The sequence below is a fragment of the Manduca sexta genome, chromosome 25 (assembly GCF_014839805.1).
Source record: "Manduca sexta isolate Smith_Timp_Sample1 chromosome 25, JHU_Msex_v1.0, whole genome shotgun sequence".
In the NCBI taxonomy this organism is placed as follows: domain Eukaryota; kingdom Metazoa; phylum Arthropoda; class Insecta; order Lepidoptera; family Sphingidae; genus Manduca; species Manduca sexta.
Genome location: NC_051139.1, coordinates 11,293,847 through 11,308,915, shown reverse-complemented (window position 1 = coordinate 11,308,915; position 15,069 = coordinate 11,293,847). Strand labels below are relative to the sequence as shown.

Here is a 15,069-nt window from a genome sequence, read left to right as displayed (position 1 = left end):
TAAAATTATTACTAAATTACATTAGATCGGTCCTTGGAACCATTGACCGCTGCGTGACCGAAAACAAACAATTTCTCTAATGGATGACGTCATACTGGCTGGAATTTGAATGGAATATAATATTATGACTTCTAAATCGAATGGTGTTATTTAGTCAAGCTTTTGCCCGCGGCTCCGCCCGCGTTATAAAGATTTTCGGGCTAAAGTTTTCCGTTATAAAAGTCACGCTATATATTTTCCCGGGAGCCTATGTTCTTCCCAGGGTCTCAAACTGTCTCCATACCAAATTTTATCCTAATACGTTGGGTAGTTTTTGAGTTTAACACGTTCGGGCAGACCGATGCAGCGGGGACTTTGTTTTATGATATATTTTGTAGAACTTTTAAGAGGAACAATCCCGTCATACATTATTGATGCATAACTTTAACCGTTTACGCAGCGCACGCAACAGAAGCTCTCAAAACTAATAAATTGTCCCCGTTTTTGCATCATGTTTCATTACTGCTCCGCTCCTATTGGTCATAGCGTGACGATATATAACCTATAGGTTATATATCGTCACGCTATAGCACTCCAGGAACAAAGGGCTATCCAACACAAAAATATTTTTTCAGTTCGAACCGGTAGTTCCTGAGATTAGCGATTACTGCTCCGCTCCTATTGGGCATAGCGTGTTGATATATATAGCCTATAGCATTCCAGGAACAAAGGGCTATCCAACACAAAAATAATTATTCAGTTCAAACTCCTACTTTCTGAGATTAGCCGTTACTGCTCTGCTCCTATTGGTCATAGCGTGATGATATATAGCCTATAGCACTTCACGAACAAAGGGCTATCCAATACAAGATGATTTTTTTAGTTCGAACCGGTAGTTCCTGAGATTAGCCATTACTGCTCTGCTCCTATTGGGTATAGCGTGATGATATATAGCCTATAGCACTCCACGAATAAAAGGCTATCCAACGCAAAAAGAATTTTTCAGTTTGGACCGGTAGTTCCTGAGATTAGCCATTACTGCTCCGCTCCTATTGGGTATAGCGTGATGATATATAGCCTATAGCACTCCACTAACAAAGGGCTATCCAACGCAAAAAGAATTTTTCAGTTCGGACCGATAGTTCCTAAGATTAGGCATTACTGCTCCGCTCCTATTGGGTATAGCGTGATGATATATAGCCTATAGTACTCCACGAACATAGGGCTATCCAACGCAAAAAGAATTTTTCAGTTCGGACCGATAGTTCCTGAGATTAGGCATTACTGCTCCGCTCCTATTAGGTATAGCGTGATGATATATAGCCTATAGCACTCCACAAACAAAGGGCTATCCAACGCAAAAAGAATTTTTCAGTTTGGACCAGTAGTTCCTGAGATTAGCGCGTTCGAACAAACAAACAAACAAACAAACTCTTCAGCTTTATATAATAGTATAGATTAGTGTTTGTTTATTCAAGTACAATTAAATTTAACAAAAAAAAGATAGATATCTACGTATAAGGTTAATAGAAACAATTATTACTTTTTAAACTATTTACGCACAAAAAAAGCAAAAAAATGATACTTTTGTTTCATTATTAGATCAATTTAGTTATTATCTTTCGCATCACTATTTTTCTGTCACGCCGCCACGATCTGCTGTAAGTGCTTATTTTATTGTCCAAGTGTTATTTAAAGGTTAGTCTGGAACGTGTCCTTTTTGATCCCGTTAACCCTTTTGAATACAGCTGTCCATTGTCCTTGTCCGTCCTTAGAATACTTTAAAAAACGTTTCGCTGCGTATTTTTAAGGAATGTACTCTGAATAAATTAAAAGAACTATAGCAAATTGAAATATACGATTTAAACGCAGAAGAATATGTTATATGGATTATGCGAAGCATATAAAATCAGGGAAATGAATTAATATTATATATTTTAGCAGATCATAACTGAAACTATAATTTATTATCCATTTTATTCTCGCTTTCAGGAAAATACGTAGACACAGCGAAAATGCCTCAAGTTAAAGTGCTACGTTTGTTTCTGCAGCTATTTAAAAATCTATGGGCGGACTCACACATTGGTGGCTCCACCCCGTTCCACCCTGATGTTTGCAAGCCAGTCCTGTATTTGTTCAAAGACAAAGTTATCGAATTCTTCTTCCCCGACCCGAGAGTGGAACACAAGAAGAAATCTCATTAGAAGTTGTATTATTCAAAATACTTGATAACAACTCAATAAACAGACGGTAGATACATTTTCCTCGTATGTCTTAAAACAGTTGTTATTATACTAATAGGCCAAGGAAATGGCTTGTATAATTATCTTAGTATATGTTTTTAGAACGAAGCTTAGACATGTTCTATAAACCTAATATGGTGATGTCTACTTACAAACAGATGACTACGTGTTTGTCTGTCTACTGCTGTAAAAATTACTTGGAAAAAAGAGTCTCATAGTTTTGAGTTCCATTGTCGAATTTGTAGTTAAACATTTGTTTTTATTTGCTTAGTGCTTATAAACAGAGGCGTGGTTTGGCTAGACTAAATTAATCAATATGGAAGCGTGAATGAACGTGTTTTTTCTTCAAATATTTATCCGTACTAAGTACTACTTTAAGGGGCATATAAAAATTATGGTCAAGTTATTAAGTTGTATTTAATGAAATTCAAATTGTGAAAACATCTTATTGGTTTTATTATTTGCGCCTCTATCGACCCTGTTAAAGATACATGGCGTGGGCTTTTAAATAATCTCTTTCTAAGTAAATGTTCTGAGCTTTATATTTTGCTTCTACATGCTTGTGTTAATTCGGGTCGGGTAAAGTGATATTGGCTATATTTACTTAGTATCAGCGAAATGGCGATAAGCCATTACATCATGCCCATGTCTATTAAGTCCCGTGATGTGATAGCCCCTTATCACATTATGGGACAGAATACACACGGCGGAAAGTAGGTGCACTTGTTGCGCGTCTACCCACCACTGCTGGGATAAAAGGCGTGAGTGTGTGTGTCAAAGCTAAATCAAAATTACAGCTCTGTGCTTTTAAATTTGGTACAGATTGTTTATGGAATTGAGCCTCATGACGTGCAGTTCCATATATGCACTACTCAGTGAAGTAATTTCTGCTCCAATTATAGAAATGGTTGCAGTGCTATGATACCTACTTTTAAGCTTTAACGTGGAATTTAATTTGGGTTTTTGCTGTTGTATAGTAGAAACTTGTACACCGTATACAGGAAAAGCGACGTTACGAATAATATATACCGTGAAGAGCCCTAATAGTTCTAGTTGGAAATATATATGAAGATATAATATTCGCGTATATTTTGAATCTATAAATACCAAAGTGATATAACAATCTTCATGTACTTTACTAGCTCACGCACCTTTTGTTATAGCATGAATGAGCCAACTCTGTCTACAGAGTAGTAACGAGTCTATCATTTCCTTACCTTTCGTAGGTAGCAATGATTATAACGTTCAGTAATCCATTTGCTTACTTTACTAAATAAATACTTATATTTTTAGCAGTGCTGTCAATACACTTTTGTAACAGTGGTTTAAAATCATATTTAACAGTTTGTCTACACATGAATTGTGTTTGGAACTGAAATTATGAACCGTATTATAGTAGTATCACGGCTCAGAAATTTTAAAATTACTATTGTTGATATTGTAATGAGCATATGTTTTTTCGGTAAAGGCTAGCTTTCATCACAGTGATGCCCTTTGTGCAGATATAGCAAGATATGTTTGAAAGATAATTGAGGTATAGTTGTTAGTCTTATATTAATAACAAAGGGCAATTAAATATATATTAAATATCAAATTTTGTTATTTACACTGAGTATGATAAAGTAAAAAGTTTACTTAGAAATAATAGATTTACTTTTTTTGTGGAACGGAAAAACAAATACTTAGACCACTCAATAAAATATGTTAAAAACTCACGAGCATCCATCGATATTTTGTAATGGCATCCACGTGAAGAAATGAGAATAATTTGTAAAATAATGCAAAATTAATGCAAGTTATGTGAGAATTTCATGGTATGTTATTACGAGTTACTGTCACAGTGGAAGGTGCGGATATTAATAGTATTTTTAAACGTGTCGAGAAGGTACAGCAACTTTTCGAAGGTTGCAGTATATCAATCCTATATTATGTACGGAGATATAAAAATACTGGAAACGCTAATTAGTTGTGTTCGGAATTCAGGTCTAAATGCTTTGTGATGACATATTTTGTATCTTTGATTACATGATTCCTGATCTTTATTTATTGTCTAATTTATGGCACGTGACTATGTTGATACTTTTCCGAGATAAAAGGAGCCTTATTAACCCTATTAGATGTACAGAAACTACTGAACAGATTTGAAACAAATCCGCCACATAGAATTTCCAGAATTAGCATAGGTTCCTTTTATCTCGAGAAATTATCTACACTATCACATTTTAATTATATCCACCATAAAGTTGAATTAAACAACAATACATAATCATTTGACAAAAAACTTTGCAATTATCGAGCACTTCAATTATTACTTAATTCTTCTATTACTTAATTTGGTGTATTGCACTTTAGAATACAAAACACCGGTCGCATCTAGTGACTTTCTTTCTTTGGCCGTGGGCGGGGTGTCATTTGGTATATAAACAAGTGGTGCGGGGATCAACATGCTTATTATAGAGATCTTTCTAGTGCCTCCGACATGAAGGTACGATAATACTTGTGTACCACGTAGCATCAGTGATAAGTGATTTGTGCTTCTGTGTTAGCTTTGGACTGTGCATTCCATTCAAGCCTTTTTCGACCTATTTGATTTAAGAATAATACATACGATTATAATACTTATAATTTTCTATAAAGACCATTATTCATGACTTTAATATATCTATTTATTTAGTTAATTATTATGTAATTTTTACTGGTGGTTGGTCTCTCATACATGAGAGTCCGCCTGATAGGTACCACCGCAATGTCTATTTCTGCCGACAAGCAGCAATGTGTAGTTAATGTTATGTTCCGATTTGAAGAATATCGTATCCAGTGTAACTACTGGGCATAATAAGACTTAACATCTCCTGTCTCAAAATGGCGCGCGCAATGGGATACCAAACAATACTTTGTCATTCAAGGTGTTGGATGTTGTTTCTACTGTTTATGTCCGGTCGTATCGCTTACCATCAGACGAACGGAAAGCTCGTTTCGCCTTTCAAATCGATAAAAAAAAAATTATACCGCATTTGGTATTTTGTGCCTGGTTGTTAATTATATCGAATTTTATATTGTTGCAGCTATCTTGACATTTTCCATATAGGTGGTAAAGATAAGAAGAATTTCAAATCTCTTTAATACATAGTTAGGCGTATATGACTGACACTGTTGCAGTTTGAAACAAGCTGTAGGTACTTAGGATTTTCGCGGTCCCCGTCACAGGCATGTACTTAAAGAGGTGCCCCCAGGAAAATGGCGCGCCAACCATATTTATAAAAGTTATCTTTTAGAAACTCATAATACATGTAGAAAAAAAATTAAACAAATTATTTATACAATATGTTATTTTTTTAAATATGTTACCTTCGTTGTTTAATTTTTTTTTGTAATGTGGAAATTGTTTCTATAATTTCACAAATGTCACTTAGACATTAATTGCGTGCTTTCGTCCTGATATAATACGTACTTTACAGATCAATTGAATTTCCAACCAACATTATTAGATAAATTTAAAAAAAAAAAACATTTTGGTAGTTTAAAATTTCCAGAAAGATCTAAAATTTATTTATTTAAACATTCCTAAATTATTCCTAGGTGCATCTGTAAACGGTCTCTCTTAAATATATGGAACGAATGCTCAAGAAAATTTGCTCGGGGTAGAGCCTTAACCTAAATACCATGTAAAACAATTGTTTCAATTACATGCTAACTGTGACAATGAGAAAAATTTTGTACAAAAATTTAAAATGCATCTCTGGCACTGTTTCGTTACAGTTTACGTTTGCACGTGGATTGTATTTTAATTTGCTTTTACCTCAATCACGTATAGTTTTTTGCAATTCCTTTTTTATGACGCAACTGTCTCGAAATACATTCCTGATTGGTTTTTATTATTTTGTTCGTAAATTAATATCAACTTATTTTTCTCTGCTTAATGTGTTTTCAATTTCATTATTATGAGAATCAAATATCACTCAAGTATATTTATAATAGAGTGATTTTGTATTTTCTTTGGCATTCCTATTGATTTCTGCGGTCCCTGTCTACTAATTTGTCGAAATGTACGCCGCAAGCAAGTTTTATTGAACAACAAAGTATAGCACGTAACATGCGGCACTGCACTAAATTTGTCATCCTAAAGTTAAGTTTACTAATAGTGCAATCAAAATTTGCAAAAGTTTGCTTGCTATGATTGTTTCAATTCAGTGAAATTGCTTGCGAAAATAAAATTCTGCAAGTTTTCTTGCTAACCTAAACCTCGCTTAAGACATAAGATGATAAGCCTTGTAAGGCCCAGCCTCACTGGTTACGACTTTGTTCAAACAAGAATACAACAATGTTCATACATTGCTCTTTGGTGGCACAAATCCACACTACGTAGCTAATATGTTTGTATTGCAAGGTACTCATCCTGTCTGTATTATGCGCGTGCGCCGGCGCAGTGGCCGGTAGCGCTGTGCACTGGCCCGGTGGCGCCGCAGTGGCTTTGTCGGCTCCTTTAGTAAGTGCAGTCATTCCGGGACACACGAAGGCCTTCGGATACTCCACCACCCAATATATTAATTCGGTAATGATTGTTGTTTTCCATTTTTAAATTGGCTTTAGAGAAATTAAAATGTAGATTTCTAGTAAAATCATTATTTATTTTTATATTTCCCTGTATCGTTAATAGTGGCAAAACTTATTTAATATGTCATAAATTAATCGCAATAATATTTGTTTCAGTTACCGTTATCTTACCAAGTGGGACTTAGCCCCCAGTTCGCCTATCAAGTTCCCCATTTCGCTGGTGTTTCTGCTATACAAAGTCCGTTTTTGCCTGTATCCGGTGCAACGTATTACCCGGCCAGCGTGTTCTACCCTCCGGCTGGAGGTATCTCACCTATAGTTCCAAGTGTACCAGCGGCACCTGGTGCTCCTAGTGCACCGGCAGCACCTAGTCAGCCAGCCTCGCCGCCGGAGCAGCCTGCAGGAGATTCCGATTCAGCTGTCATCGACGCTGCTGATATCTCCGCCCAACCACAACAGCAGCCGCAAGATACACCTCCTCAATCGCAAACAGTGCCCATTCCTCCAGCGAGCAACTTCCCCAGCTTCCCCTCACTCCCACAATTACCTCAAGGAACTTTCCCGCAAATACCCCAATTGCCGGGATCTGACACGATCTTCCCCCAAATACCTCAACTTCCTCAGATACCGCAGGGTTCGTTGCCGTCGCTTCCGCAATTCCCTCAACTACCCAGTAATCCTCCCTTCGCTCAGTCACCTTCGCCAGCTCCTCCGTCGAGTTTTCCGGCTGCTGACAGCGGAGACAAGGGTCTAAATGATGAAGACACGATATCCGTAGAATCCGCCTAATAACTATATTTTTTGCACGTGAATGACGCTTGATTGTTGTAGTCAGTAATTTTTTGCACCTATGGTGTATAATCTGTATCAAGAGTAGAGGTATATTTTTGTATTCAATAATAATATTGACAAATAATAACAATAATATGATTTATAATTTTAAATTTTATATCATTTCCTTTAATATGTAAGTATATGAATATTTTATTATCTCCATTCCTATTGCTGTAACATTCGCGTTTTATAAATCTGTGTGTTGTAAGTATTTATATTTTAGTTCTATAGTCAACTCGAACAATAATAACTTTTATATATTTTCCTTTCATTGGTACAGCTAAAAAGCCTGGCTAAATAAGATCATCAAATGATTTTCAGCCTTTTATTTTGCTACAAACCAATTGTAATTTGTACCTAAAATTGTTAATAGTCATTGTTTATAAAGTGCATTAATAAACTTGAACAAGTAACACCAACTATTACAGTGAATTCCTTCCCGAACATATTGATTCACCAAAAACCGGTACTTCGTTCTGGAAGCCAAGTGTAAAAATCTTTGGCGGTGGTATTTTTTCCATTGAGTCCCAATCCAAAATAGAATATATAAGGGAACCACTCTGTGTTGAAGGTGATTGTGATGTTGTAGCCGCCGACGCCGTCGATCACGGGCTTGCACATACGGTTGGGCATCAGGAGTCGAGCACAAACAATGGTACAGTCGATACCGGCTGATATCTTAAAAAAAATAAAAAGAGCTGAAACACATTTAATAATATAATAATAATATCAGCCCTGTATTATATACTTGCCCACTGCTGAGCACGGGCCTCCTCTACTACTGAGAGGGATTAGGCCTTAATACACATTTATATATACGTTTTTTGGTAACACATAAATTACTATACTTCCTAAATAACAACAATTCTAATTATAATTATACTCAATTAAGCAATTCATTAGAGTAGCTCATATAATTTAACTGAACTATCTTCAAAGTAATATTTTAGGGTACATTTAAAAACTTACTTTCATAATAACATTAAGCTTCGCAGGGGGATCAGCAGTAACTGTAAACTTTTCTGCATAGAAGAACGATGTTGCGCGCTGTTTTTTCAAACTCTTGAAGCAATTATCTCCCGCTGCAAATGTTCTTGATCTCCAACCTGTCCTCATCTTTTTTCTCCTTCTTAAAAACCCTCCGTGGACGCCCATACCTGGGGTATTAGATAGCCTAGATATACAAGGGTACACACAAATTCTAAAGAGATTTGTATGTAGGAATAGAGGCGTTGTATTGTATTGTATAACAATTAACATTATTAAGTGTTATTGGAAAACATTTCAAAAGAATTTGTATAACTTATTATCGAATCTAACATCTCACGAATGACAACACAGGAGAGTTCTATCTTAAGAGTAATATTGTAATTAATTGATAAAAAGTAATCAATCACTTTTTTATGGGAAACACTCACTCGGTCCTCCTTCAACCAGCATGAAATTATTCGAATAAGGCAGCGGCAATTTGTTAGCGGTGATGACGTTTATAATCCAGGTCATATAGGGGTATATGTCGATGTACAAGGGCGACTCTCTGATGAGGCGCCTGCGCATCGAGCGGCGAGAGCAAGGCGCTCCACCAGCAGCCACGCCTATGAGCTCGAAGGCTCCGTCAGCGTTGTGGGTAATGATGGGTGCTCCTGGACGTACACCACATCCTGAGCTGCAGATCACGTGTGTCACGCCTTCACTGCCTGCTTTCTGTTAATATGTTACTAATTACAATGTTACAAGCCACTTTAATCAATTCATGATTTGCGATATAAAATGCGAAAATAAACTGATTTTTACAAAAATATTCAAACAAATTACCGATTTCATTCGATGTTTTCTACATTCCTTGTGTGTATACATTTTCAATGTTTTTTTGCCCATTTTTTCTGTATCGAAATCTCTGGGAACAGCTATAAATGTTTATGATTGCAATTTACTTTTATTATGTAACTTTTGTTAAGATTTTTTTTGACAAATCTAATCTATTCTAATACATACTGCTTATGTAATCGACCATAAAAACAATTTTGGTTTTTCGTTTCCTCATCCTTTCAGCAAGTGACGGCAAACATATAGGTACCATATAATCTGAAAATGAAAATATCCCTCTATCTTATTTACATTGTATGAAAGATTTGATTTTAAAGTGACCCATGCGTATACTATTATAACTTGTGTATAGTTTAGTTGTTTTGCAAATCTATTTCAGTGTATTGATACCATGCAAAATTTAAAAAAAAACTGACAATTCCAATCGGCCGTGGAGTTTATTAGTCCATCACCCTACACGAATATGCTAAGTTCGCATAAAAAACCGGGGGTAAGACCTTGCTATTCACATTTCCCGTCATTCAACATGGCTCAGACAGGGCAATGTCTTATCTGACATGTACTAGTTGGACCAGTCATTTATGTATCCAGTACAAGTGGCATTTAAAAATGTATAAAATAAGTCTATTTACGTGACTTCATCGGCCGAAGTAATTTAACAAGTGCCAAGCTGTTTCCTACGCCGAATCTGGAAAATAGTTATTGTAATTTATAGATGTATATTATATATTTCTCATTCTGTTTATATTTTAGGACATGGTCTACCCGAGTGTTATATTTCATCCATATCCATTCAGCTGTTTCTGCGTTTACTTCTAACAAACTTCAAAACATTTTCATAAATTTTCGCATTTATAATATCAGTGGGAGAACATAATATAAACTTTGAAATTTTTTTGTTCACTTTTGTATCCTCCATTTCTAACCCCGGGAGACTAAACAGTGAGGTGATTATCAATTTTAATGGTTTTTAACATGAGCGGAACCGCATGTCTATTATCCTATATTCTTTTGAATATTATCAAAGATACTGTTAAATTAATTACATCATCAACAATATTATAAGATCTAGATAAACGATCACTTTACCTCTCATAGAACTTACACAAAGACGGTTTTGCAAACACGTGTTACAATAATCGCTCTTATCGATAAAAGCAATCTGCTTTAGACAACACAAATAAAAAGTAATTTTTGGTTACATAAGAATTAAGACTGAGAGTTGAAACGTAAAGGATACTTCATCAAATGTGAACTACTTTAAAACTTTGAGTTTCCTAACAGTACAATCTACAAATGCTGAATAATCACGCAACACCGTGTTCCTTAAAATTTGAACACAAATCATAAGCAATCAGGAAATTTCCTAACTGAATATATCATAAAATATCAAAATTAACCTGGAATATTCTGGATGCGGCGTGATGTCCATAAAAGGCATCTCAATGTACGCCCGTGGACATTTTACGTCCATTTTGATTTGCATTTTTGTCAATCCGCAGTCCTCTTCGTCACGTTCGTAGTCCCCAAAAATAATATTACCACTGAAAAGACATGGATTTAGTACAAGTGAAATAAATGTAAATTCAATGGACTTTTGCGTTGGGTATATGCATAAGATATTGCTTATTGGACCTTTTTTATAATGATTTCTTATGTTTACGCGAATGCTAGACATTGAAATTAAACTAATTTTCGGATTCTATCGCGGTGTTAGTATTTTATTTTCTCCCGACGTTTCGAAGACTTTGCAGCCTTCATGGTCACGGGGGGGACTACGACAGTCCCCCCCGTGACCTGACCCGTGACGTGGCGTGGTTAGCCCTGTCAACGATCAATATTATTTTTAGTTTTTTTTTTCCAAGCAATGTGAACAAAATGACTCGTACATACAGTTTATAGTTTTTCGGCAACCGGAGCATGTCGGTTGCGGTACCAACAACGTACTGTTTTTGTATCAAAACCACTCGCGGGGCTTTGCTATGGTGCGGCAAACCAGTTGTTACTGAAATTAACAGTTCACAGTTTTAACTAACCACAAATATTTGTTATCCATTCTATAAGGTAACTAACTGAATGAGTAATTATAAAGTTTGTTCGAATTGATAGCTAGTCCGTGAGACAGAAAGAATATCATGATTTTTAGTCACTTTTATACTGCAAAAGAGTGGCAATCATCTTAAAGCGTCCCTAAATGCTTTTCAAATGCCTATTTTACGCACCGTGCATGTACTGAACAAACCCCAGCCATGTGAATGTATGTTCTTTGAGAATACCATCGGGCGGTTTTAAATTGAAGTCATCGTGGCAATTAGAAAAGTCTCGTATCATGCTGAAGGTGGAGCGGATGAATGCTGTGGAAGAAACCAAGCATTGAACAAATGAAAAAAGCTGTCCCGATTTATTAATAGTCAGTGATATTTGGATAAAGACTTACTTTTCTTGTTTTACTATAAACTGTACAATTGATATTTTTAAAAACAATTAAGATATAATAAATTTAAAACGCTATACAAGGCTTTTGTTAGTTTCTTTAGCTCTGTTATTCTCGTGCAATAATGCGTCTAGAACTGGGCTCCAATGCTAAGAGCAGTAAAGGCCAAGTACGAAATAAGATGATATTGATGTTAATAATATTGGCACTTTAAAATATCTTGTTTTGACTATTAATAAAGAAAAAAAACTTACTTGTAAAGAAAAACAATGCCAAACAGCTCATATTCATGTTTCTTTTATGATACTATTGCTTTGAATGCTGTGACACGTATGATCTGACAAGACCACTTTTGTTTACTAAATAAAAATGGAATGAAGCAACACAGGATACGAGTTGTTTGTTTGTAGTAATATACGCGCTTAGAATGTGGAGTAGTCTAGAATACCAAGCCCTTCTGTTTTACTAAACTCAAAAGAATCCTATCAATTTCAAAGGTTCAGTAGCTCATATCTGTGCCCCACCATCGGTCTGTGGAATGGTTTGCCGGGATACGCATTCCCTCCTTCCCTTAACTTGGGTCCTTCAAGCGGAGTATGAAGAAGCAATTATGCAGACCGGCATGACTATACCAACCGTCCGGGGATGCTTGTATCTTTGGTCGGTCGGCACTTTCTATGAGCTTCACTTCGCTTAATATCAGGTGCAGTGAAGATAATTTGCTGAGCCACTATAAAAAAAAAAATTTTTCAGCCAGCTTGATGATTATCACGAAATTTTTAGACTTAATTCAAGTTTATTATTTTAACTGAATATCATATTTACAAGCTACTTCTTTCTTTCGACTTCTTGTAAATTGCTTCCATTTTTCCATGGTCTTGTGGATCCTTTGTATTCTTCTTAACAAGGCTATTTATTGGCTTTAATGTTTTCCTATATAAATTAAAGCCAGCGCTTTTGTACATATGCTTCTACTATTTTGTATTCTAATAGTCGTAGGTGTAAATTATTAAACAATTAGTTATAGTGCTCTGGGACATTATAAATATTTTTTATTAATATTAATACTCCGTGTGGCGCAAAAAATAAATAGATTAAATACCATTAAATATTTTATTATCATAATATTAAAATAAATTTTCGTAATGGATTACAATATGTGTGGATGATAAAACTGAAATACGAAATTTACTGGTAAATTCAATTTTTGATGTAAGTAGAACTCATGTATTTCCATCCTTTGTACAGTATTTAACATTAGCATGAACACGTATCCTTGACAATAATATAATGGTAAACGACTTTTGTGGAACTGATATTTTTTGGGCACGTACGCTTTCATAACTATACATTGGAGGGCAAATCTTTGTGTATGCTTCTTTGATAGTACCTAAAACAAAATCATAACGGTTATTTTTATTTTAAAATTAAAATAGTTATCCAAACGTGTTTTTGGTGTTTACTTTAAAATTTTACGCTGCTAATGAATGGGATATGAAAAGATAAGATATTCATAAATGTGCAGTCAGAAATCAGCATGACAAAGCTAAGACGAGTTAATATTTCATAAATTCTGCATAAAATTATGGACACAATACTCAGTAAGAACCAAATACTATGTAGATTTCACGTCAGATTAATGTTTATTAATAAATACTAAATGTGCAAAAGAGACGATTAAGTATTTAATGAATGACAAGAAGAAATAAAAAAATCGTTTTAGTTGTATAAAATAATGGACGTAAAAAACCCGAAATATGAATCAATGTAACTTTTGGCCAGAAATTTCCTTTCATGATATAGTATTGAATTTTGACAAAAAATAAGTGTCCAGTAACGGCAGCAGATATTTTTTTATTTTTGATTATGTCAGAATCGTAGTCTAGTCATGTATGTCAAAATCATAGAGGACGTAACTTAAACCCTATCAGTTTTCATTTAAACAAGCCATATAACATGTAGGTGAATGTCAAAAACTTTAGAATCAAGAATAAAGGTGTTAAAACTACATCTGATGTCTCAGGATGGCGAATGCAGTGGAATACCAAATAATACTTGGTAATTCAAGGTGTTGGATGGTGTTTCTACTGTTAATGGGCGATGGTATCGCTTACCATCAGGCGATCGGCAAGCTCATCTCAACATTCATAGTAATAAAAAAACAAGCTGCCTTAAGCAAAAGGTATACAACTCTACAATATCATCTATACAATTCGTAAAGCATATTTAGAATCAGCATGCTGTTTTGCGATGCGTTTGTATAATAAGTACATCAATCAGTATTTTATAAGATGAAAATTAGATATTGCTGAAATCTCAATAAAAACCATTTGCTACATAACTTTGTCACATGGAGAAAATAAAGCATAACTATATAGGCGGTATTAACTACAAAATATATCTTTTGGATTCCGACTTAAATATTTTCCATAATAATATATACTTTCAAGTACAAGTTTTATTATGAATGTATTTTACTCGTTTTTATCGTTTACATACATGCAAATATCCCGCTTGTGTACTCTCCCACGTCGGTAATGTTATATTGATCTCTTTACGCTTAAACACAGGCGATGTAGCGTCTCCAGGGCACCATCCAAATTTATACGTGCTGTGGAGATAAGCTGGAATACAGATAAATAGCATTTCACTACATTTTATTTTGCACGGTTCTGTCTATCGTTATTCCTCGTTTTCTAAAAAAAATATCGGACGTATTTTATTTTAATATTGAAGATCAATTAGTAACGTTTAAACAGTAATGAACCCGGTTGGTGTATCGTCTCTAGCATTCAAATTATGTCTAATAATGATGGAAATTAAAAGAAATTATATAATATTGTTTTATAAACAAAAATGTATGAACTTACTTTCTATGTTTGTATACTAAGAGGTTCTGGATTAATACCCAAGTCGAAAATTATTTCATAATCGTGTCGATTGCCGAGGAGTAATCATCACTCGTCAGTCGACATTGTGTTGGACCCCACTCCACTTACCATCCGGTGTAATGTGGTCACTTTGTCGTGGTCGTATAAAAATACTCATGTTTAAAATAATAGCAACTTCAAATATTCGCAATATTTATTATAGTAGTATCCACTATTTTTATTTCCTTATAAAAATGTACGATGTTATGATATAAACAATCTAAAATACACAATATCAAGAGAAATACTTAAAGTACGTTCTAGCCTT

General features: G+C 34.8%; 2 protein-coding genes across 2 annotated transcripts; one reads left to right on the top strand and one right to left on the bottom strand.

The window, feature by feature from the left end:
- Nucleotides 1-4,682: 4,682 nt before the first annotated feature.
- Nucleotides 4,683-8,023, top strand: LOC115451580 (protein app1). Its single transcript, XM_030179935.2, has 3 exons — nt 4,683-4,707; nt 6,610-6,774; nt 6,933-8,023. The coding sequence occupies exons 1-3, from the start codon at nt 4,702-4,704 to the stop codon at nt 7,563-7,565; spliced, it is 804 nt and encodes a 267-aa protein (XP_030035795.2). The 5' UTR covers nt 4,683-4,701; the 3' UTR covers nt 7,566-8,023.
- LOC115451577 lies at nt 7,704-12,213 on the bottom strand. Its single transcript, XM_030179932.2, has 10 exons — nt 12,126-12,213; nt 11,660-11,791; nt 11,331-11,442; nt 10,838-10,981; nt 10,070-10,125; nt 9,606-9,695; nt 9,426-9,517; nt 9,029-9,314; nt 8,580-8,767; nt 7,704-8,288 (listed from the first exon to the last, which is right to left on the bottom strand). The coding sequence occupies exons 1-10, from the start codon at nt 12,160-12,162 to the stop codon at nt 8,064-8,066; spliced, it is 1,362 nt and encodes a 453-aa protein (XP_030035792.1). The 5' UTR covers nt 12,163-12,213; the 3' UTR covers nt 7,704-8,063.
- Nucleotides 12,214-15,069: the final 2,856 nt, after the last annotated feature.